This window comes from Hemiscyllium ocellatum, chromosome 12 (assembly GCF_020745735.1).
Source record: "Hemiscyllium ocellatum isolate sHemOce1 chromosome 12, sHemOce1.pat.X.cur, whole genome shotgun sequence".
Lineage (NCBI taxonomy): Eukaryota > Metazoa > Chordata > Chondrichthyes > Orectolobiformes > Hemiscylliidae > Hemiscyllium > Hemiscyllium ocellatum.
Window position 1 is genome coordinate 36453425 of NC_083412.1, and position 26926 is coordinate 36480350.

Genomic DNA, 26926 nt, shown 5'->3' on the forward strand with positions numbered 1-26926 from the left:
TTGGCTTCCACAGTCTTCTGTGGCAATGCATTCCACAGATTCATCACCCTCTGGCTGAAGAAATTCCTCCTCATCTCAGTTTTAAAGGATTGCCCCTTCACTCAGAGGCTGTATCTTCAGGTCTTACTCCTTCCTATTAGTGGAAACACCTCCATGTCCACTCTATCCAGGCCTCTCAGTATTTCATAAATTTCTTTGAGATCTCCCCATATTATTCAAAACTCCATTGAGCACAGACCTAGAGTCTTCAACCACTCCTCATGTAACAAGCCCTTCATCCTTGGGGTCATTCTTATAAACCTTCTCCGGACCCTCTCCAATATCAGGACATCCTTCCTTAGATATGGGACCCAAAACTGCTCACAATATTCCAAATATGGTCTGAGCAGAACCTTCCACTGTTTGAACAGTACATCTCTGCTCTTGCATTCTAGCCCTCTTGAACAGAATGCTAACACTGCATTTGCCTTCGTCACTGCTAGCCGAACCTGCAAGTTAACCTTATGAGAATCCTGACCTAGGACTCCCAAGTCCCTTTCTGCTTCAGAATTCAAAAGCCTTTCTCCATTTTGGAAATTGTCTATGGTTCTACTCTTCCTATGCAAGTGCAAAACCTCACACGTTTCCACATTGTACGTTGCCACTTCTTTGCCCACTCTCCTAGCCTGTCCAAGTCCTTCTGCATCCTCCCTGCTTCCTCAACTTTACCTGCTTCTCCACCAATCTTTGTGTCATCTGCAAAATTAACAACAATGCCCTCAGATCCTTTGTCCAGATTGTTATTATATAATGTGCACAGTTGTGGTTCCAATACTGATCTCTGTGGAACTACACTAGCGCCATCTTGAAAAAGGCCCCTTTATCCCCATTCCCAGCCTTCTACCAGTCAGCCAATCCTCTGTCCATACCAGTATCTTGCCCCTAATACCATGGAATCTTATTTAGGATGTTTAAATGCATGTCCTCAAAGCAGGCACCAATTCCCCTTACTTTCCTTGTCCGGCACAAAATTATGAACTGTGCAGGGGGCATCTCCAGGCATATGGTGCTTGCATCTGTGCATGACAAGCTGGTAAGGATGATTTGAGTGTGAAGTCTGCAAGTCTAGTCCAGGATTTCCTGGCAGTGGTGAATTCTTCTAGGTATAGTGAGTGGTAAAACCAGGCATGAGCACTGCCATAGGGGCAGTGTTGGCAATTACCAAAGTGTGTTTGGAACAATAGTGTGAGAAAAACTGCTCTGCCTCATGGAAAGAGAGTTTCCACGAAGCTTGACGAAATTGACACAGCCAAAAAAGATTCAGCCCTCGGTGATTTTATCGTGATTTCAGCCTGATAATAAAGATCAAAATGTTTGGAAAAGCAGAATAAGGGTAGATGTTCCAAATCTGCAATAAAAACAGAATCATATGTAAACATTCAGCAGAGCAACAGTTAAACCTTAACAAGTTCCCAAAGGGAATAAATTAAGTCAGAAAACTTCTGTTGTAGGAAAGTTTTTGAAAAAGGTCATAAGAGATACGATTTATAATAATCTAGCAATCAACAATTTGATTTCAGATAGTCAACATGGCTTCATCAATGGCAGGTCATGTCTCACAACCTCATTGAGTTTTTTGAGAAGGTGACCAAGCATGTAGATGAGGGGAGGGCAGTTGATGTGGTATACTTGGACTTCAGTAAAGCCTGTGATAAGGTTCCACATGGTAGGCTGATAGAGAAAATGCAGAGGCATGGAATTGAGGGTGATTTAGCAGTTTAGATTAGAAACTAGCTTTCTGGAAGAAGGCAGCAAGTGGTGGTTGATGGAAAATATTCACTCTGGAGTTCAGTTACTAGCGGTGTGCCACAAGGATCTGTTTTGGGACCACTGCTGTTTGTCATTTTTATAAATCACTTAGACGCAGGCATATGTGGATGCATTAGTAAATTTGCAGATGACACTAAAGTCGGTGGAATAGTGGACAGTTTGGAAGAATGTTACAGGTTGCGGGGGACTTGGATAAACTGCAGAACTGCACTTTGGGAACAATAACAGGAAGGTAGAGTACTGGGTTAATGGAAAGATTCTTGGTAGTGTGGATGTGCAGAGGGATATGGAGTCCATGTGCATAGATCCCTGAAAGTTGCCACCCAGGTGGATAGTGCTGTTAAGAAGGCATACGATGTGTTAGGTTTCATTGGTAGAGGGATCGAGTTCCAGAACCGCAATATCATGCTGCAGTGATACAAAAGGCTGGTGCGACCACACTTGGAATATTGCATACTGTTCTGGTCACCCCATTACAGGAAGGATGTGGAAGCATTGGAAAAGGTGCAGAGGAGATTTACCAGGATGTTGCCTGGTCTGGAGGGAAAGTCTTATGAGGAAAGGCTGAGACACTTGGGTCTGTTCTCATTGGAAAGAAGAAGGCTAAGGGGGGATTTGATAGAGACATACAAGATGATCAGAGGATTAGTTAGGGTAGACAGTGAAAGACTTTTTCCTAGGATGATGACATCAGCTTGTATGAGAGGGCATAACTACAAATTGAGGGGAGATAGATTTAAGACAGATGTCAGAGGCAAGTTCTTTACGCAGAGACTGGTAAAGGTGTGGAATGCCCTACCTGCTAAGGTAGCCAACTCAGCCATATTAGGGAGATTTAAACAATCCTTAGATAAGCACTTGGTTGATTTTGGGATAGTGTAGGGGGTTGAGCTGAGAATAGTTCACAGATTGGCGCAACATCGAGAGTTGAAGGGCCTGTTCTGCGCTGTATTGTTCTATGTCTATGTCTATGTCTAAAACATAACATTAAATCTCACTTTCATCCTTGATATATTCAGCGTAAAATGTTGTAGTAACTTGCCGCCCAACAATAAGGTCAGATTATTAGACCTCAACTTTCAAGAGATAGTAATTTTAGATTGACTTAAAGCATTCAAAGTAAATCCATGGGTAGCAATTATCCTGGAGCTGATCATTATCATGAGATAATCATTTACTACCAAATATAACCAGTATAATGTTGTAGTCATACTTTTAAATTGGGGTAGGTCTAATCTGTGTAACCAAAGAGCAATTAACATTTTATTAACTAGTAAAAAAAACGTCAATAATCAGGATTGTACTTCAGGAATACTGATAAGAATATATCTGTTCAAAAAGTTTTCAATGTCTGCCTGACCTCCAAGACTCAGTAATGAAATCAACTCAGTCAGGGTATATTTAAGTAGCTTCTTTGATTGACGTCATAATGTGGTTGTAATAAGTTACTTTCCTTGTGATATTTCAGTGTCTCCATTTTTTTAGAAAGATTTAGAGATGTGAAATGGGATCAAATTTTGCTTATTGCTATTAGTTATTGAACCTCTGGATTTATATGCATGATTCTCTGAATGGCTGGGTAAGTTGAAACTGTTGTTGAGGTGGTTTATGAGATGCTTGGTTTTATAAATATAAACATAGTGTATTCAAGCAAGGAAATGATGTTACACCTCCACAAATCATTGGTCAGACCACATTTGGAGTATTGTATTCAGTTCTGGGCACTTTATTTCAGGAAGATTGTTAAAGCCTTGCAGAAAGTTCAAAGGAGGATTACTAGAATGCTGCCAGGAATTAAAGATTTTAGAAATGAGAAAAGATTACAGAGATTGGTCATGTTCTTTTGGAGCAGAAAAGGTTAAGAAGTCACCATATTGAGGTGTTCAAAATCATGAGCAATTTTGACAGGGTAAAGAAGGATATTCTGTTTCCACTAGTTAGTTTGTCAGGAACCAGGGGTCACAGTTTCAAGATCAGCAACAAGAGAGCTTGTGGTGAAATGGGGAGAAGGTTCTTTATTCAGTCGCTACAATTTGGATTGCGCGGCCTGGGAGAATGGCAGATACCAGAGGAGGTTTCAAAGGAGAGCTGGATATATTTTTGAAAGCGATGAAGTTGGAAGGCTACAGAGATAAGGCTGGAGAGTGGAATCAGCTGGGTAGCTCTTTCAGGAGCCAGTACAGATGCAAATGGATCGAATAGCTTCCTTCTGTAAAATTCTATGGTTCTGTGATTGGATGTGTCTGATTGTCATTGCTCTAAAATTGTAACAGCAGATTCTTTTCAAAGAAGATTTTTGAATGGATGTCTTTTTATGAGCATTTCAAAGAATTGACTCTTATTAAATGGTTCATTGGTTCTTTATTTTGTGCATACTGAGTAAGTGAACAAATAGGTTGCAGAGTAGTGTGGGAGTAATGGGAGGTGTATGGAAGAGGCCAAGAGGAAGCGTGGGAGATGTGAGAAGGAATATTGAAGGGGGATGGTGGTTGGATGGGGGTTTTTGAGGGGCATGGAAGATGAATGGGATGACGAATGGGTGAGAGAGGTGAGGACTAGGATGCATAATTCCCTTCAATACACCTGAAGTACCAGAGAACTGAGGCAAGCCTTCTACCCAGTCAGTCTTTGGAGTTTCCTACCTTGCATTAGCAACCCCAACTTCATCCTGTTCCTGCCTCCCCACCATGCAAGTACAGTGGATGGGCTCCTTTTTTAAGGAGTTTGATATGTTGGCTCAGGAAGTTTGCTGCCTCAACCAAACCATGACCTTGACAGAATGTTGTCCCCATGTATTTGAAAGGAACTTCCAAATATCAATCTTAAATGAACTAGATTTGATTTTAATGTTATGCCTTCTGGGTTTAGATTCTTTCACCAGATGAAATAGTTTTTTTCTCAATCTACTTTATTAAATCACCCATCAACTTTGTAAAATTCTGAGAACACCAACCAAGTTAATGCAATTTATTGAACCTAGAATTGCACTGAAAAAGAAGTCTGCACTCCAGTATCTTATTTAACCTTTAATCATAAAGTATATTTACAACTCCAAGCCTCAATATCTGACTGAAGATTGTTTAACAGTTCAGTAGATTAAGAGTGCACATGTATCAGCAAGGTCACATTCTTTATACATTTTGAAGGAACTGTGGTGTGAAAACAAAGTGTCCTTGGTGGAGGCAAACCTTTATGAAAGTGTATCTTTAATCACTTTTGATTGAAGTACTGGTATAATACATATTTAGGTCAGCAAAATTAAATGAGATTTTGTTGGGAAAATAGAAGAGCTAATGCAAAGAAAGCATTGATTATAGAAAATATTGTAACAAAAGATCTTGGCCTTGTGTTTCTCAAGGATTTCAGTTTTAGCTTTCAGCCTCATCTCATGAGTTAATGTTTAATCTACATACAGCAGCAATTCTTCTGTAACAGAGCATATGTGCTCTGATGATTTTTATTTTACTCGCAGCCGCTACTCGTTTACCTCCTCATATAAACAGCAAAGACTTTAAAAGTTGAAAACAGAAATTAGGCTTCCAGCCACTGATTTTATTTCTAGCCTAGGTTTTAAGAGCACACAATCAAATCGTGTTATGCTGTAATGTTGGCTATTAGTTAAGTGCAGTCTATGCTATAAAGTTCACTGGGTCCTTGAGGGTCAGCTGAAGAACCGAGATTTATTCACCAGGCATTGATGTAAGAGGAAAGGGAAAGTGGACACATCATGCATTTTATCAGGAAGGCCAAAATTACTGTTAATTAGGACTTTGCACCATTTATAGGATCAGAGATAGGCCTGCACTGATGTCTTTGATGTTCAAATGAAATGGGCACTGCCTGTAAAGATTTTTCAGAATGAAGATACTTGAAGAAGGGTTATACCGAAAATGTAGACTCCTCCACCTGCTGATGCTGCCTGGCTTGCGATGTTCGTCTGACCTCTTGCTTGTCCATACCAGACTTTATAGGCAATATATGTGAGAAGCAATGGCCTAGTGGTATTATCGCTAGACTATTAATCCAGAAACTCAGGTAGTGATCTGGGGACCTAAGTTCAAATGGCAGATGGTGAAATTTGAATTCAATAAAAAGAAACTGGAATTAAGGGTCAATGATGACCATTATTGATTGTCATAAAAACTCGTCTGGATCATTAATGTCCTTTAGGAAATGAAACTGCTATCCCTACCTTGTCTGGCCTGCATGTGACTCCAGATTCACAGCAATGGGTGAAACACACTGGCCTAGCCAAACCCCCACATCCCCTGAATGAGTTAGAAAAATTGAATTATATACTTCAATTATTTACTTCAAGTAAACAGCGAAGACTTTAAAGTTGAAGGTAGAAATTAGGTTTCCAGCCACTAATTACTTCAAGTAAATAGTAAAGTATTTGTGTAATACTTCCATGCAAAATGAAATGATCTATTTTAAATTTAATTGATTTTGGTCATAAGTTACTGTTCTTTGAACATCATTAAACATGCAATTCACTGCATTTAATGAAGGGAAGGCATGAGCTGCTGTGACTTCTAAATTTTAGCACAGTATTTGAATATTAAGAAAAATTGTTTTGAAAAAGGATTTGTATGGCATTTTAATAGTAATGTTTTGATTGCAGCATGAACTCAATATGCCAATGACCTTTAAACTGCATTTAAAATCCATGCCTTATTTCCAATTAAGTCAATTTTGAAGTTGAATTTTGTAAATATTAACTGACAGTTGAGATAAGAGTTTGCATATGAAATGCATTTGGTCACTCAAGTAATTTTTCAATGGAAGTTCACACTGTAGACTACTGGATAATTCAACTTTGAATAACAGTGGTTAGCACTGCTGCCTCACAGCACCTGAGACCCGGGTTCAATTCCCGACTCAGGTGACTGACTGTGTGGAGTTTGCACGTTCTCCCCGTGTCTGCGTGGGTTTCCTCCGGGTGCTCCGGTTTCCTCCCACAGTCCAAAGATGTGCGGGTTAGGTGAATTGGCCATGCTAAATTGCCCGTAGTGTTAGGTAAGGGATAAATGTAGGGGTATGGGTGGGTTTCGCTTCGGCGGGTCGGTGTGGACTTGTTGGGCCGAAGGGCCTGTTTCCACACTGTAAGTCTAAGTCTAAGTCTAAAACTTAGATTTGTTATTCCTCATATAATAGTAATCAATCTCTAAACTGACAACAGAATGGAGCTATACACTGTTCTTTCATGATGTTTTGTGGAAATAGCAATGATGGACACTCTATCAGTAATCCCAAAACTTGAGCTACATGTTTTCTTCCCTTCCATTTATTACAATATTCAGGAAAGCAACAGAAAATTATGTATTTAATTTCAGAACAGCTGTGATCTATATTGTTACTTCTAAAAATCATTAACATTTCACAGTTCATTAAAATTTAATTCTTTCTCATTCAATTTAATTTTTTTCTTTAATTCTTTTTTTAAAGTAGTGTATTTATTTCTGAATGTGCACACCAATAAAATAGTTATATTTTTTCATACGCCTGAACATTTACCTAACTATTATTTTGTGCTGTCAGTTCCTTCACTGTTTTGATAATCAAAATATGTTTTGAGAGGATAATTGAGAGGAAATCCGATAAAAGTATGCAAGATTCTGATAGGTCCAGATGAGACCTAATGGTACAGGGACTGAGGAATACAGATTTAACATTTTGGAATAAACAGGAAGTAACGAAGAGACGTAGCATGTCTAGTTGCACCTTTGGAGAAAGAAAAACAGGCTAACATTTTGAATCCAGTATGATTCCATTTCTTTGGAGCTGAAATGGGCTGGATAAGTGATCGAGCATATATAACATAGATTTTAACACACAGACCTCCAGATTAGGAATGAGGGATTAATAACAAGGTAATGTTTAAATAAGACAGACAAATTATTCATTGTCCATGCTGAGTCGATGGCAGAATACTGTTGAAGCTATGTTAGGTATCACACTTACTATAGCAGTTGAGCAGTTGGTTTGAAGATTTTGGTTCTCCAGATTAGCTGAAATTTGTTGTACAGTTTCCTGTTGTCTGTGGCTATTGACTGGTGATTAGCTTCCAGAAATCCTAGAGAGAGAGAGAGAGAGAGAGAGATTTTCTGCTGTTTCTTGTTAACTGCAAGTACAGGGTTAAATAGTAGATGTCCTCAACTGTAGCCTTCATTGCGCATACTAGCCCAGTTTCATGAGAACACCAAATTATTATTACAGGACCAGACTAGTGTACATACACCAGGGGTGAAGTTTACTTTTAAACCCTTTCCTTTTTTATTCCTGGCAGAGAGAACACAGGCATTTCTTTTGCCCAGATGACTTTCTGGTCCCTAAAATTATGTTCACAGTCTGTGGCTATAACTCTCAGGAGACAATTCAGGTTTGTGTATTGTATCTCTTCCTTTGACATGTATCTCTGCTAATTCCTTCATGTCTTTCCCAGTATGACATTCCATGCTCTCTCTTGAGGTTAGGTGTAATATACACAGGAATTTTCTAAGCAGTCACTGAATTGCATTCTGAGCTATCTCTGACTTGGATGTTTTGGTTTTAGAAGTAAAACAACTTCTCTTACTTAAAAGGTAATATGCTTGTAACTCATTCAGGGCTATGGTCTGTTATAACAACAAAGCATTGTGGACCCTAATGCATCCTGCATCTACAAATGGCATTGAGATTTCTGTGAGCTTGAGATCAATGAGAGCTGAACATATGGCTGATGTGAACTGTTGACATCTATTATCTACAACTCTTTGCATAAGAACTTCATTATAGCCTCCTTTCATCAGGTCTCAGTTCCATGTGAATTGACAACATTTTGACAGAACACTTTATGCATATCCTCAGTGGCAATTATTAAAGATTTGTTCCAGTTAAGCCTTTATACGACACTACTCATTTGTGATCATTTGCTGGTAATAGAAAAATAAACAGATATTTTTGAAAATACTGGGTTAATACACTGAAATTAATTCCCGGGAAATTGCTCTATTTCTTCTAAAGCTAATTAAAAGTGAGTTCCTGATGATAACAACACTACCATAAGACTATGAGATATATGATCAGAATCAGGCCATTCAGCCCATCGAGTCTGCACCACTGTTCAATCATGTTGATATGGTTTTCAAATCTTTAGTTCCGCCTTCTCCCCATAACCTTTGTTCTCCTTACTAATCAGGAACTTATCTACCTCCATCTTAAATTTACTTATGATTTGGAGATGGCAGTGTTGGGTTGGGGTGTACAAAGTTAAAAATCACACAACACCAGGTTACAGTCCAATAGGTTTAATTGGAAGCACTCGTTTTCAGAGCGCCGCTCCGTCATCCGGTGGTTGTGGAGGACATAATTGTAAGGCACAGAATTCATAGCAAAAATTTACAGTGTGATGTAACTGAAATTATACATTGAAAAATACCTTGATTGTTTGTTAAGTCTCTCATCTGTTAGAATGACCATGATAGTTTCATTTCTTTCATATGTAAACTGCAAAACATTTTTTAGCAGTTATATTCTCAGTTGAATTTTTTACAATTGGTGTCAGCCCAGATAATGTGTTGAAGATGTAAGATTCTGTTAATTCATTTTTTACATTAGAACTAATCTAAACATTATGGCACAGACAGCAACACACAGGGGGCTAACACCTTCAACATTTTATCTGGGCTGACACCAATTGTTAAAGTTCACCTGAAAATGTAACTTTTTAAAAAAAGTTTTGTGATTTACATATGAAAGAAGTGAAACTAACATGGTCATTCTAACAGATGAGAGACTTAACAAACAATCAAGGTGTCTTACAATTGTGTCTTCCACAACCACCTGATGAAGGAGCGGTGCTCCAAAAGTGAGTGTTTCCAATTAAACCTGTTGGACTATAATCTGGTGTTGTGTGAATTTTAACTTAAATTTGCTCAATGACTTGACCTCACACATTTGCCACCCTAGCTGAAGAAATTCCTCCTTATCGCCATTTTAAAGGTTATCTCTTTCACTCAGAGGCTGTGGCTTTGGGTCCGAGTCTCTCAAAATGAATGCTAACATTACATTTTGCTTGCTAACTGCCAAGTGAACTTGCATGTTAACTTTAAGAGAATCCTGAACCAGGACTCCTACTTTTCGGATTTCTGAAGCCTTTCCTCATTTAGAAAAGGCACTTAACCCATATTCTTCTGACCAAAGTGTATAACCTCACACTTTTCCAGATTGTATTCCATCTTCCATCTCTTTGCCCAATCCTAGCCTGTCGTAGGCCTTTAGCAGCCTCCATGCTTCCTCAATACTACCTGCCCACCACCTATCTTTGTGCCATCTGCAATCTTAGTAAAAATGCCCTCAATTTCTTCATTCAGATCATTAATGTATTACATGAATAGCTGTGGTCAGAATCACTGAGCCATGCAGAATTTCATTAGCCACCAGCTGCATCTTGTAAAAAAAACTCTTTATCCCCAATTTCTGCCATCTGCCAGTCAGCCAAACATTTATCCATGTCAGTACCTTGCCTCTAATATCATGGGCTCTTACGGTGGCCTTTTTCCACACTGTAGGTAATCTAATCTAATCTTATTTAGCAGCCTTCCGTGAGGCACCTAGTCAGAGGCCTCCTGGAAATCCAAAACGTCACTTCCAATGGCTCTCCTTTCTCACAAATAGCACTACCTCTGTCACAATGTTACCAGCTTACTCCAGGGTTTCTGCGCTTTCCACTAGTGCGGATGGACCAGAAGCAGATATATTGGTGTATTCTCGTTGGAACTATGCTATCTGCAGGGACAATATGAAGCAATTTGTTTTCTATTGTCTCATTCTACCAGTACATCCTAATACCCTCAATTTTTGCTACAGCTTTTGACAGTGATTATGGGCACCTAATTTCTTCCTTTTGAACAGACCTTAATTTGAAGTTCAACATGGCATACACATGTTTGGCAATAGTCCTCCCAAAATATGTCCACCCGACATTGATCAAAATTAAATATCAGCCCAAAATTTGCAGAATATTTGCCCATTGGAATCAGCTTGCAGCCTTTTATTTTCTGGTACTAGTATAGTTTTTCTGTCATCTATTATTGCACAAACTTCAGTTGTCACCTACCAGATATATATTATGAACTGTAAGCCCTAATATTAATTTCTGCCCTTGTTCACTTAGAAGTGATCTCAGGGTTGAGCTACTTCTATGAGTTGTATTTTTAAACTACAGGAATGTAACAAATTCTGTATCAAACACAGGATCTACTTTCAAATCTCACTGGCTATTAAATCTTTAATAGCAACTTATTCTGTGATTTTTACTTATCCAAAAATCCAAATATACAATTGCTACAGGGTTGATGTCATCCATCAGGTTGTCAATCTTGACAAATAATTCAACTATTTGGTAAGATATAACCTTTTTCCAAAAGCCAATAACCCCTTCACTGTGAAAATAGTGACAAAGGCAGTACTTAGGATCCATTTGAAGATTTCATATGCAACTGATGCCAAACTGTAGAGCCTTTAATTTTCTGAATTGGATTGCAGATGTCTTTTGTTGCGTACTCATACATGTAATTTTAAATTCATGGAATTGGCACACCGGCTTAAAAGGATATTGGAGTGGGAGGGGGAGGATCCAGTTGTGGTCACGTTGGTACTAACAACATTGACAAAGCTAGGGTGGAGGACCTGTTTGGGGATTATCAAGCACTAGGAAGGAATTTGAAGTACAGGTCCTCAAGGGTCATAATCTCCGGATTACTGCCTGAGCCACGTGCCAATTGGCATAGGGATAAGAAAATTAGGGAAGTAAACACATGGCTAAGGGATTGGTGTGGGAAAGAGGGATTTCACTTCATGAGGAATTGGCATCAGTTTTGGAACAGAGAGGATCTATACCATTGGGACGGTCTCCACCTGAACCGATCTAGTACCAATGTTCTAGCGAAGAGGATAAATAGGGTGGTCAGAAGGACTTTAAACTTCTGAGTCGGGGGGAAGGGAAAGTGAAAGGGAGTATGGAGTTAAATGGAAAGATAAGCACGATGTGTGCGGGCAGATTTAAACTTGAGGCAGACTGGGAATGCAGCAAAAAGGAAGGATAACTTAGGACATCTTATGACTTCCAACATCTGTAATGATAAGAAAGTTAGCATTAAGGCACTTTACCTAAATGCTCGTAGTATTTGTAACAAAACAGACGAACTAACGGCACAGATCATAGTGAATGATTATGATGTGGTAGGCATCACAGAGACGTGGTTACAGGGGGGTCTGGACTGGCAGTTAAACATCCAAGGATTTTCAACTTATTGAAAACACAGGGAGGTGGGCAGAGGGGTGGGGTTGCCTTGTTAGTTAAGAACAAAATTAAATCTATGGCACTGAATGACATAGCGTTGGATGATGTGGTGTCTGTGTGGGTGGAATTGTGGAACCACAAAGGCAAAAAAACCATAATGGGAGTTATGTACAGACCTCCGAACAGTGGTCAGGACCAGGGGCGCAACATGTACCGGGAAATAGAGAAGGCATGTCAGAAAGGCAAGGTCACGGTGATCATGGGAGACTTCAATATGCAGGTGGACTGGGTAAATAATGTTGCCAGTGAATCCAAAGAAAGGGAATTCATGGAATGCTTACAGGATGGCTTTTTAGAACAGCTTGTCATGGAGCCCACAAGGGAGCAGGCTATTCTGGACCTAGTGCTGTGTAATGAACCAGACTTTATAAAAAAATCTTTAAGGGACACTTAGAAAGCAGCGATCATAATATGGTAGAGTTCAGTCTGCAGTTTGAAAGAGAGAAGGCAAAATTGGATGTAATGGTATTACAATTAAATAAAGGTAATTATGAGGGCATGAGAGAGGAACTGACGAAAATAGACTGGAAGCAGAGCCTAACAGGGAAGACAGTAGAGCAAAAATGGCAGGAGTTTGTGGGTATAATTGAGGACACTGTACAGAGGTTCATCCCCAAGAAAAGAAAGATTATCCAGGGAGGGATTACACAGCCATGGCTGACAAAGGAAGTCAGGAAATGTATTCAAGAAAAAGAGAAATCCTATAAAGTGGCCAAGAGCAGTAGGAAATCAGAAGATTGGGAAGGCTACAAAAACAAACAGAGGATAACAAAGAGAGAAATAAGGAAGGAGAGGATCAAATATGAAGGTAGGCTAGCCAGTAATATTAGAAATGATAGTAAAAGTTTCTTTCAATTCATAAGAAACAAACGACAGGCAAAAGTAGACATTGGGCCACTTCAGACTGATGCTGGAAGCCGATTGATGGGAGATAAGGAAATAGCTGGATAACTTAATAAGTACTGTGTGTCAGTCTTCACAGTGGAAGACATGAGTAATATCCCAACAATTAAAGGGAGTCATGGGGCTGAGTTGAGTATGGTTGCCATTACAAAAGAGAAAGTGTTAGAAAAGCTAAAAGGTCTTAAGATTGATAAATTTCCTGGCCCCAATGGGCTGCATCCTAGAGTTCTGAGAGAGGTGGCTGAGGAAATAGCGGAGGCATTGGTTGAGAGCTTTAAAAAGTCACTGGAGTCAGGGAAAGTCCCGGATGATTGGAAGATCGCTGTTGTAACCCTCTTGTTCAAGAAAGGATCAAGATAAAAGATGGAAAATTATACGCCAATTAGCCTAACCTTGGTTGTTGGTAAAATTCTAGATTCTTAGAAGAGCAGGGTCGGATTAGAACAAGTCAACATGGATTTAGTAAGGGGAGGTCGTGCCTGACAAACCTGTTGGAATTCTTTGAAGAGGTGACAAGTAGGTTAGACCAGGGAAACCCTGTAGATGTGGTCTACCTAGACTTCCAAAACACCTTTGATAAGGTGCCTCACAGGAGGCTGCTGAGTAAGGTGAGGGCCCATGGTGTTTGTGGTGAGCTACTGGTATGAATTGAGGATTGGCTGTCTGACAGAAGGCAGAGAGTTGGGATAAAAGGTTCTTTTTTGTAATGGCAGCCGGTGACAAATGGTGTCCTGCAGGGTTCAGTGATGGGGCTGCAGCTGTACACGTTATATATTAATGATCTGGATGAAGGGATTGGGGGCATTCTAGCGAAGTTTGCCAATGATACGAAGTTAGGTGGACAGGCAGGTAGTACTGAGAAGGTGGGGAGGCTGCAGAAGGATCTAGACAGTTTGGGAGAGTGGTCCAGGAAATGGCTGATGGAATTCAATGTGAGCAAATGCAAGGTCTTGCACTTTGGAATAAAGAATACAATGGACTACTTTCTAAACGGTGAGAAAATTCATCAAGCCAAAGTACAAAGGGATCTGGAATTGCTAGTCGAGCATTCTCTGAAGGTAACCATGCAGGTTGAATCCGTGATTAAGAAAGCAAATGCAATGTTGTCATTTATCTCAAGAGGGTTGGAATATAAAAGCACCATCATGCTACTGAGATTTTATAAAGCTCTGGTTAGATCCCATTTGGAGTACTGTGTCCAGTTTTGGTCTCCACACATCAGGAAGGGCATACTGGCACTGGAACGTGTCCAGCGGAGATTCACACTGATGATCCCTGGAATGGTAGGTCTAACATACGAGGAACGGCTGAGGATCCTGGGATTGTATTCATCGGAGTTTAGAAGATTAAGGGGAGATCTAATAGAAACTTACAAGATAATACATGGCTTGGAAAGGGTGGACGCTAGGAAATTGTTTCCTTTAGGTGCAGTGATTAGGACCCGTGGACACAGCCTTAGAATTAGAGGGGGTCAATTCAGAACAGAAATGCGGAGACATTTCTTCAGCCAGAGAGTGTTGGGCCTGTGGAATTCATTGCCGCAGAGTGCAGTGGAGGCTGGGACGCTAAATGTCTTCAAGGCAGAGATTGATAAATTCTTGATGTCACAAGGAATTAAGGGCTACAGAGAGAATGCGGGTAAGTGGAGTTGAAATGCCCATCAGCCATGATTGAATGGCCGAGTGGACTCGATGAGCCGACTGGCCTTACTTCCATTCCTATGTCTTACGGTCTTATGGTCTTACACAAATGCATATAACCATTGTGGGAGGATAATACTTAAGTGAGTACAAGCAATAGAAATAGACACTAATTTTTGACCCCATGCAATGAGGTAGGGTAGGAAATTGTAAAGCATACAGCTTTAAACTGCACTTGTTATAAATTATAAAATGCAGGGCCATTTTGCTTTTGTCTGTGAACAGAAATTCCAGCAGGAATACCATATAGAAATAAATATAGCCTATAGATAAAGAAAATATGGATGGAATATATTGCACTCCCCCCTCCCCACCTCCCCCCCCCCCGCCTCGGTTACTGGTCCCCAGTCCCCGGTCCTCGGTCCCTGGTCCCTGGTCCCCGGTTCCTGGTCTCATGCAGGGTAGGAGAATGCTGGTTGGCGTTCTTGCAGCCTCCCTGTGTTTTAAACCACAGTGGGAAGACCACTTTTCTAACCAGACACCAATTGAGGCCCTTATTTGGGCAATGAAGGCCTCATTTCTTACTCTCAACCCACTCCCTGACTAACTAACAAGGGAAGGCGGAATTGCCATCCACACAGACTGCACTCAACCTTGTCAGGATTGCTTGTGGTTCATGTTAAATTGGGGATCGGAGGTTCCTGTGTTCCCAGACACTCAGTGGGATCTATCATTGGGAAGGGAAGGAAGATGCTGCCTGACTTTTGTCTGGTCAGTTTTTTCATCATGTGCTTAGTGAGGTTCTCATTTGTACTTAATCAGGAGGATTCATTAGTTGGAAATGGACAATTCTGAGTCAATAATCTGTTGACACAGCAAGTTTTCATTTGTCTTATGCAGCAGATTTAAAGCAACAGCCCATGTTTTGAGAGAATGCTGTGAGTTGCCTTGTTGAACTATTGATCTGCTCTTTGAAGCTTAACTGGATATTGTTGACATAAATTCAGTGTTTGAGGGGTGTCATGTTGCAGGCCATTTAGAAGAAGGATATTCTCAGAGCTTTTATAGTTTCTGCAATCAGGTTCAAATCCAGTTGGTCTGGGAGAAAGGTGATTGCAGCATTGTACAATTCTTTTTGAATTTTCTGAAAATATAATGAGCTTGATTGGGAGCAGGTGGTGACAGATGCTTAAATTACAATCAGTCATCTAGGAATAGTGACTTAGTTTGATAATAAAATTACAGCTCACGGTTACACCTAGATGTGACAGGCCACTCACTTTTCCGGACCTTAGTCACATCACTGATTCTACTCCTGGCTGCTGCCTTCATCTAGGCCCTCCTACTGACAGTGAGTGCATATTTTCCGCGCAACATTAAGATCAAGATTTATACCTTGACTGCAACCCAAACAGTTAAAGCTTCAAGAGAGGGATCCAATAACGTTGCTCATCCCTTCGACACCAATCTGTGAAAGCATTGGCTGTTTGGGATTGGCTGGATTAACTTGATCAGTGAAACAAAAAGTCATTAGGGATCTGATATTTTAAGTATTGGAACCAAAAACAGAAATTGTTGGAAAAGCTCAGCAGGTCTGGCAGCATCTGTGGTGAAAAATCAGAGTTAACATTTTGAGCCCAGTGACCCTTCCTCAGAACTGATTTTCATTTTAATTATTTAAATATGATGAATGCCAGTAAAAATATAAATGAAGATGTCCCATATTAAAAATCTTGAGTGTGGCGGGCACTTCCACCCATATTCTGTGAACATATTTAAATTGAAACTCAGTCTGTTATTTCTTAAGGAAATACTCCATCCAAAGAGATTTACGTATTCTGCCACTAGATGGCAATAGAATGAGTTTTTGAAGTTGTTGCCTCAACTCTTATTTGTGGGCTCATTTTCTCCGTGAAAGGATAAATCTTTGACATTTTAGTGCTTTACCTTTTATATATGCCAACTTGTTGGCCTTTTCTGGACCTTTTGCTGGTGTATTTGATAATATTGGGTAATAGAGTAGAACCTCAGTGGTTACCAGTTGAAATCATGTCATTGGAAATTGTGAAGATCTCTGGTAATGTGTAGAATAATAGCTGGAAAAGTTATCAACTTTGCTGGATTGGCCACCCATTTTATAATCCAAGATACTTGACTGTTCGTGGATGATAAAGCTATGCAATATGGAAAATGGGAGATCGATCCAATCCTGTGGGTTTCCTACAAGTTGGATTAAACTAAGTTTTACCTTGATATTAACTTCCCTGCTCCATTGTATTTCTAACTTCATAAGTAATTGCACTACCGTTCACTGCTGTGAGTGGAAAATTGTCATTCATTTTGATGCTGTTTTCTGATTTACTACATCAAATTCTGCAATAAATTTATAAACCATGGAATAACAGGGACAGTAACAACATAAATACAAAATGGGCTGAGAGTCTGCAATTGGATAATTTTCAAGCTTGATGAAGATTTATGGTCGAGCTCCCCAGGGATCTTTGCATTTCCTGATATGTATAAATAATCTGGATCTTGGTGTGCAGGGAACAATTTTAAAGTTTGTAGATAATGCAAAACTTGGGATGATTATAAACTGAATGCTAGAGTGTAGAGGTTCAATATTACATTGATAAGTTGATGGAGTGAGAGGAGAGGTGGCAGTTGAAGTTCAATCTGGAGAATAGTGAAGTAATGCATTTTTGAGCCCAAGGAGAAACAGTCTAAAATGAAGTGTACTTTTCTGAAGGGTGTGCAGGAGCAGAGAGACCTGCGTATATATGTGGATATGTAAGGATGGCAGGACAGGTGAGAGACCAGTTAATATAGCGTACAGTATTCTAGGCTTCATTGATTGGGGGCATTGAATGTAAGAGCAAGGAGATTTGCATGTAGGAAACTAGTTGGACCTCGGCTGGTGTACTGTGTAAAGTTGTGTGTGTCACACTATATGAAGGAAGTGGTTGTTTAGGTGGAGCATGCCAAACAGGTTTATAAGGATGGTTCCGTGAATGAAAAATCTCAATTATGTAGAAAATCCCAAGTTCTCCTGTGTATTTTCTTTTAAGAGGAGAAGCCAAGGGAGAGATTTGATGCAAGCTTTCAAAACCATGAGACTTCTGGACAGAGTACAGAGGAGCCTCGATTATCCGAATGAGCTGGGCGGGGCAGTACTTTGTTTGGATAATTGATTATTCAGGTAACTGATTCAATGCCACTCCTCTGGGACTCTGAGATTTGTGAAGTTTTCTTTTTCCTCGCTCTGCCTGCCTTGCTCCCTCTCTCTGTCTCAGTATCAGGCAGCAGCACACTGGGTGCACCCAACCCACCCCCCCCCCCCCCCCCACCATGGAAAGTGTGGGGAGAGAGAGAGGGCGAGAGGTCAGTCATTTAGAGACAGTTTCCGGATTAGTGCTGCTGGAAGAGCACAGCAGTCAAGGCAACATTCGAGGAGCAGTAAAATCGACGTTTTGGGCTTTTGCCCGAAATGTCGATTTTACTGCTGCTCGGATGCTGCCTGGACTGCTGTGCTCTTCCAGCACCACTAATCCAGAGTCTGGTTTCCAGCATCTGCAGTCATTGTTTTTACCATTTAGAGACAGTGCCTGGACTCCCATCGGTGTCCAGCACAGTTCTCTGCAGCATTTCAGTAAGCCAAATTCACTTTTAATCATTGTAATCAAAAGGCACAGTTCCTCTGTAGATAAAGACAATGTATTCCCACACATATAGACATTGAGAACAAAAGGTCCCAGTTCTGAAATGTTTTGCAAAAGAAACAAATCGAGGTGACAAACAACTTGTTATAGAGTGAGTAGTTAGCATTACCTGGAATTGTAATGGAGGTAGATTCAACTGAGCTGTTTAAAAGAGCACTAGATGATTATTTAAATAGAAATTGTATGACGGGTTATATGGAAAAAGTAGGAGATTGACACTACGTTAAATTGCTCAGAGAACTGGTGCAGAAACAATGAACCAATGTGTCTTCTTCTAGACTATAAGATTCTGTGAATTCTATGATTCTGTGAACTGATGATTCATCCTATTGGGATCTTGCTTTCTGTGATATCATTCCAATGTTTGTTTGTAGTACCACTTGCAGCCCTTCAATCCTTAATATATTGGTTGAGATGTGTTGCATTAGTTCCAATTCCTTTTTACTTGAGTATTACAATCATCTACAGTACCTTTGACATTTTCAATTGTGGTAAACAGTTCAACAAAATTAATCTAGATCTTTAAAGTCTGGATACTGTGGTTTTTGTTCCATATGCATTGTAGGAGGAAGTTAACAGTATTTGGAAATATACAGATACTTTAGCTGGGAAATACAACTGATTTTTGTCATGAAATAATGAAATGCATCATTGTAGGCCATTCAAAGGTGCATCCTATTTAACAAGCATAACATATTAATTATATTAAGTGCTTTGCGACGTTTGAGTTGTTATATAAATGCAAATTGTTATTTAAAAAGTTAATAATTTACAATAAAATATTTCATTGGGTAATAGAGGTTTTACTGGTGTAAAAGACAATAAAGAAACCACTTCAAAATTTAAGGTTTTTCAAAATAAGCACTAATTCCCTTCACAATTTATGTGGTATTCAAAACATATTAATTTCATGATATTCATTGGATATTCAAGTTAAAGTTATCAATACAGAACATACTAGATTGCACAATGTATAAATGTAGTCTTTAAAAGCTTGACCCAATTTAATGTGAAGCACAGCATGCATTGCAGCTAAATGAAAACAGGAATGCTGAGGAATATTAATAGCTGCTTTGAGCAACCTAATTAATATGCACACACTGTGTTTGGCAGAAAAGTTCCACTCTGTTACATCTGATAACAATACATTTATTTTCAGTGAATCTTGAGGTGTAACTGTGTTCATTTTAGACTAACAATCCCTTGAATGTAACATGGCACATTTTAGAATTCACTGCTTTATAACATGTTAATTGATAATGTGTGAACAGCAAGCACTATTCCATTATTTTTGTTTAATTGTGCATAATTTTATAAACACATCTGAGACTTTGCTTAAATCAAGAGCAACACATTCAGCTAAAATGCAATTAATTCAATCACCAATGCAAATTCAACATAGTGCAAATGCTTTGGCTTCTGTGCAGTGAAACAGAACTATTTTAACTCCCCACGGCCTAGTACCCTGCAAAAGAGAGGGCTATAGGCGTGTAGACATTTAACTCTCCACTAGATGCAATTTTAACATAGACGTCTGTTGTAATGGTGCATGTATAGTGTGGTATACATCCTTATGATTTCTTGCAAACTGTAAAGATAAAATGCAACTTTGCTGAATTCTATTAATGCTAACAACAAAAACCCATTCTTTATGAGAATAATGATTATGGACTTGGACTTAAATCACTTCAATTGCTAAGTTGGTTTTATTTGCTCTAATACTTCATTTAGTTCATGATTTGTGAATATAATGAGCAAGTTTCTCATAAACCAGATCTCAGTTGGTCTCTTTGTTGCTCTCTTTTCTGTCTGTGACAAAACCTTGTATTTATGCCTATAGTGTAGTAAAATGTCCCAAGTGTTTCAAAGGAGTAAATATCAAACAAAATGTGACACCAGAGCAAACAAAGAGATGTTTGGACAGATGACCAAAGATTTTTGGTCACTTTGAGGAGAGTCTTAGCAAAAGACAAAATGTTAGATAAATGGAGAGGTTTAAGAGGAAATTTCAGAGATGAAGCCCTAGACAGCTGAAGGAACAGATACAATGCTCGAGCAAAGAATCTCAAAGATACTCAAGAAGATCACAGTGAAAGTGTGTACAGATTGAACAGGCTGGGGCAGTTTTCCCTGGAGTGTCAGAAGCTAAGGTGATCTTACAAAAGTTTATAAAATCATAAAGGGCATAGATAGGATAAATAGACAAGGACCTTTCCTGGGGATATGGGAGTCCATAACCAGACGGCAAAGGTTTAGGGTGAGAAGGGAGAGATTTAAAGGAAACCAAAGGGACAACTTTTTCATGCTGAGAGTGGTGCGGGTATGGGATGAGCTGCCAGAGAAAGTGGTGGAGCCCGGTAGAATCACAACATTTAAAAGGCATCTGGATGGGTTTGAAGGGATATGGGCCAAGTGCTGGCAAATGGGACTAGATTAATTTAGGGTATCTGATTGGTATGGTTGAGTTGGACTGAGGGATCTGTTCCATGCTGTACATCTCTCTGATTATATGATTCTATGTCATATAATAAGAAGTGAATATGTCATTGATGATAACATAAAAGATTATGTTACTCTGACATCAGCAGATGATTGGTGTGATAGCGACTCAAACAGGATAAGCAAAGAAATCCTGAATTCAACTTGTGTGAAATGATGTCTATCATACTGTAAATACAGTGAGTGAAAAAGCCTTACACTGGGGTAAGAACAAACCAGGGATGGTAAAGGCAGTGTAGTAAGTGTAGTAAGACAGTGCAGGCTTGAAGATTGCAAGTGTACACACCCAATTCTTGAGAGAAACAGGAGAGTATAGATTCAGTGAAGGCACACTAATCTGATGGAGAACTAAAATCCATGTGCTTTGCAGTTCTCTCAAAGCATGATGTCAACATGGGTGCTTCAACATCATCAAATTGAAGCCAGATCATAGTCCATGAGTACAGGAAACAAAAGAGAAGATCCAGAGGGCAGAACAGAAACTCAGATGACTCTGATGCAAAAATAGTACAATGTGGAGACTCGAGGAAGAACAGAGTTATAGAGTCATAGAGCCATACAGCACAGCACAGACTCTTAAGTCCAACTCATCCATGCTGACCAGACATCCCAATCTGACCTAGTCTCATTTGCTAGAATTTGGCGCATATCCTTCTTAACCCTTACTATTCATGTACCCATCTAGATGCCTTTTAAATGTTGTAATTGTACCAGCCTCCACCACATCCTCTGGCAGGCAGCTCGTTCAATACATGCACTACCCTCTGAAAAAATTAGCTCCCTGATCCTTTTTAAATCTTTCACCCTTCACCTTAAATCTATTCCCTCTCATTTTGAACTCATCCACCCTGGAAAAAAGACATTAATTGGAAGACCTTGAGCAAATAAAGGAAAACAATGATGGTTGTTACTCATGTCTATGCAGTGCAGTAACCGATTGGAATTCCAATTCCCATCGAAACACTGTCATTACCTCAGTCATTTAAAAATTCTGAGGATTCCCATAGAGATCAGAAATGGGAACTCTGGACCTGGCAGCTCCAGAGGTACAGAACTGCAGCAGAGTTGCATGTGAAAGAAAAAAGCCATCAGGTCAGTACATTTGTGCGTGCAGTTGATCAAGAGATGTTCTCATTTTGCAGTGTAGAAAAAGTACAATTGACTTTAAATGTATAATCAAAGCATTTGATACATACTTTAGTTCAAAAAGGAACCTGAGGTGGGGTCTGAGGGCGGCAGTTCCCACGTGGTTAAAGATGCCCTCCAATGCATCTCGTCCACATCCCACACCTCCGTCCTCAGATCCCACCCCTCCAACCGTAACAAGACCGCAATTTCCATTCCAACATTGGTTAAAGATGTCCTCCAACGCATCTCGTTCACATCCCGCACCTCCGCCCTCAGACCCCACCCCTCCAACCGGAACAAGGACAGAACACCCCTGGTGCTCACCTTCCACCCTACCAACCTTCACATAAACCAAATCATCCACTGACATTTCCGCCACCTCCAAAAAGACCCCACCACCAGGGATATATTTCCCTCCCCACCCCTTTCCGCCTTCCGCAAAGACCGTTCCCTCCGAGACTACCTGGTCAGGTCCATGCCCCCCTACTACCCACCCTCCCATCCTGGCAACTTCCCCTGCCACCCCAGGAACTGCAAAACCTGCGCCCACACCTCCTCCCTCACCTCTATCCAAGGCCCTAAGGGAGCCTTCCACATCCATCAAAGTTTTACCTGCACAGCCACTAATATCATTTATTGTATCCGTTGCTCCCGATGTGGTCTCCTGTACGTGGGGGAGACTGGGCGTCTCCTAGCAGAGCGCTTTAGGGAACATCTCCGGGACACCTGCACCAATCAACCACACTGCCCCGTGGCCCAACATTTCAACTCCCCCTCCCATCTGCTGAGGACATGGAGGCCCTGGGCCTCCTTCACCGCTGCTCCCTCACCACCAGACGCCTGGAGGAAGAACGCCTCATCTTCCGCCTCGGAACACTTCAACCCCAGGGCATCAATGTGGACTTCAACAGTTTCCTCATTTCCGCTTCCCCCACCTCACTCGAGTTCCAAACTTCCAGCTCAGCACTGTCCCCATGACTTGTCCGACCTGCCTATCTCTTTTTCCACCTATCCACTCCACCCTCTCCTCCCTGACCTATCACCTTCATCCCCTCTCCCACTCACCAATTGTACTCTATCCTACTTTGTCCCCACCCCCACCCTCCTCTAGCTTATCTCTCCACGCTTCAGGCTCTCTGCCTTTCTTCCTGATGAAGGGCTTTTGACCTAAACGTCAATTCAATATGCCTGTCAAGCCAAGATCAGGGTCCAGAACAGGGTGATCACTAGAAGCAATACTAAGGTTCCTTCTGTTTTGCTTGGATGGGTAGGTCACAAGATCTCATCATCAGTCTCCCGAAATTCTGCCAAAACGCCAAAAGCGTGGGAATCAATGTCATTACCCAGATAAGGTTGTTCATGATGCAGTTCAAGGCAATATCATAAACACAATGAGTGACCAGCAGGGTGATCTTAATGCTGTCAGTGTAGAAGACTAGAAAACTTTGGAGATTAGCAGACTGGTTCAGAAGGTTTGATCACATGGAATACATGGCGAACCAGCCATTGGATACAGAACTGGCTCGAAGGTAGAAGACAGAGGGTGATTGTGGGGTGTTGCTTTTCAGATTGGAGGCCTATGACCAGTGGTGTACCACAAGGATCAGTGCTGGGTCTACCGCTTTTTGTCAGTTATATAGATAATTTTGATGTGAACGTAGGAGGTATAGTTAGTAAGTTTGCAGACGACACCAAAATTGGAGATGTGGTGGACAGAGAAGAAGGTTACCTCAGGGTCTAATGGGATCTTGATCAGATGGATCAATGGGCCGAGCAGTGACAGATGAGTTTAATTTAGCTAAATGTGACAGTGCTGCATTTTGGAAAAACAAATCAGAGGAGAACCCATACTTAATAGTAAGGGCCTGTTGCTTAATAAAGAGACCTTGGCATGAATGTTCATAGTTCTGTGAAAGTGGAGTCACAGAGAGATAGAATAGTGAAGAAGGCATTTGGTATGCTTTCCTTTATTGGTCAGAGCATTGAGTACAGGAGTTGGGAGGTCATGTTGTGGCTGTACAGGTCATTGGTTAGGCCACTGTTGGAATATTGCGTGCAATTCTGGTCTCCCTCCTATCGGAATGATGTTGTGAAACTTGAAAGGGTTTAGAAAATATTTACAAGGATGTTAAGGGTTTGAGTTATAGGGAGAGGCTGAATAGGCTGGGGCTGTTTTCCCTGGAGTGTTGGAGGCTGAGGGGTGACCTTATACAGGTTTATAAAACCATGAGGGGCATGGATAGGGTAAATAAACAAGCTCTTTTATGGGGTGGAGGAGTCCAGAACTAGAGGGCAGAGGTTTATGGTGAAAGGGGAAAGATTTAAAAGGGACTTTAGGGGCAACTTTTTCACGCAAAGGGTGGTGCATGTATGGAATGAATTGTCAGACGAAGTGGTGGAGGCTGGTACAATTACAACATTTAAAATGCATCTGGATGGATATATAAATAGGAAGAGTTTAGAGGGATATGGGCCAAGTGCTGGCAAATGGATTTAGGATATCTGGTCAGCATGGATGAGTTATAGTAAAGGGTCTGTTTCTGTGCTGTACATTTCTATGACTGTATAACAGCTATGTCACCACACAAACTAAGAAGAAACCCTAGCAAGAGAAAAGATCCTGACAAAGGAAAACGATTTGGAATTGAATACATCCTAGAGATCAAGAATGAAGATAGACGACGTAGGACAACATACCAGACCAAAGTCAAAGAGGGCCAGCAGAGGCTTGAAACAATCATCTTAGGAGTAAAAGCAGTGAGTACAGAATTTAAACTAGATATTGGAGTGGCTATTTCACTACTTGCTGACCGCTTGCCATGGTTAAAATCAATGGACGTTCTACCTGTGAGCATTAAAATTGCACGGTCCAGGGAACAGGGATCTTCAGATGCATGACCAGTTTACCACCACACTGAGTCAAAAGGGGTGAGAGATCAGCTAGACTCTTGATGTATTGAGGAACAAGAAAAAATAATTACTAATCAGAAATACTTCGATCCAGCCAGGTCGTTTAGATGTATTGAACCACAGTCAAGTCAGAGGAAAATGTAAGCTAATCCCTCCAAAGATTTCCTAAATCATTTAACAGATTAGAAAGTCGCAAACAGGAATGACTGTTACTTTGCAGGAAGATGCTTAGACCATATCCTAGAAAAGTACCTCAGCTGCTATTAGAAAAGGTGAAGGCACAGTTAGTCCACATGTTAAACATTAGGGTGATATTATCAGTGACAGAAGCAATGCATTGCTGCTGAAGAGTGGTAACAGCTTCCAAATCTAGTGCAGAACTAACATTTGCTCATGGATGGAATTCAGGTGAACAAGGTTGTTCAAAGAGAAATTCATCCAATTTCACCAATTGATGACAGTTTAGCCAATTTACACAGAAGCAGATTTTTTAAAATGCCAAATTAGGCTATATAGTAGATTTTGACAGACACACTGACTGTGTGACGAGGTCATTAACAATTGTAATCATTTAATTTAGACAATTCAGTTCCAATCATCTACCTTTTGGAATTTCACCAGCACCGGAAATCTTTCAATTTGCAATGTCATTGATCCTTGAAAGCAAGTAAAGTATTATATCTCACTACTAAGCAGACCAAAATAGAGTTTGACGACAGACTCAGATAAGTCTAAAAATCTTTGCAAAACAAAATGAGAAATGTCAGTCCTGAAAACCAAGAATCACATTTTTCAGACACATAATACAGGAATAAGCTCACAAAGATGAGTAAATTCCTTAACTGATCCAAGTAAATTATGTCCAGCTCTTTAGAATAGTAAGCCAAGTGGGCAAGTTTATTCCAAATCGAGGTAATGATGAATGGCTTTTGCCTGAAATGTCGATTTTCCTGCTCCTTGGATGCTGCCTGAACAGCTGTGCTTTTCCAGCACCACTCTAATCTTATTCCTAACCTAGCCAGTCTCACTTAACCAATGAAAGAGATTACAAAGAGGTACTACAATGATGATAGGAGTCAGGAATGGATTACTACTTTAAATATACTCTCTTCAGACATATTAGCTTTCTGTCACCCAGGTTTATGGATCGTAGTAGCTGTGGATGCATCTGTTTCAGTTCGAAAAGGTTCAACCCTTATCCTTAAACTGTGACAGCTGGTTCTGGACTTCCCGCCAATCGGAGCATCCTCATCCTGTTGGACTTTTACAGGTTTCTACAATTGACTCAATCTCTACTCGTACATCAGTCCTGACCTTCACAGAAATTAATTTGATAAATCTTCACTGCACTATCTCTACAGTAAGAACACTCTTCCTCAGTTAAGGAGACCAAAAGTGCACACAATATTCTAGATGTGGCCTCACCAATCACTGTATAATTGCAGCAAGACAAGCAACATTTAAAGTTGCTGATGACCTACTGGTGTATGACCATAGGTTGGGTCTGTCGAAATTGATGAGGTAAGAAAATCCAAAAACATCTTATGGTGGACACATAGGAATTACAAAATGCAGAGTACAAGCTCAGTATATGGTGGGTAGGCACTTCAAAGGAAGTAGAGAGTTTTATATCATTGAAACTCACAAATGCCAACAAGAATCACATGGCAACAAAATCTTCAATATCTTCCGAACTTTCAGGAAAGCCTTAGAAGATCAATTTATTTAACATCTGAGGGAAGACACATTTGGCGCTGGTAGATTACTACTCTAGATGAATCATAGTTTTAAGAATTAATTTAATTACAATGGAATCATTTATTAGAGTACTGAACTGGATTTTTAATAAACATAGTTTCACAATGGAAATAGTTATGGATAACAGACCTCAAGTTGTGAACAAGAACTACAAGAAGTTTGCCATAGAGGCAGCTATCAACCAGGTGACAAGTTCTCCTCTTCATCCTAAGTCA

At 40.3% G+C, this 26926-nt stretch overlaps 1 protein-coding gene across 1 annotated transcript in view; it reads left to right on the forward strand.

Annotated features, from left to right (window-relative positions):
• LOC132820918 (cilia- and flagella-associated protein 47-like) overlaps window positions 1-26926 on the forward strand; it is a 491537-nt gene that overhangs the window by 247568 nt on the left and 217043 nt on the right. Inside the window, 1 exon segment of the mRNA XM_060833275.1 lies at window positions 17825-17896. Within this exon segment, the coding sequence (XP_060689258.1) occupies window positions 17825-17896 (72 nt within the window).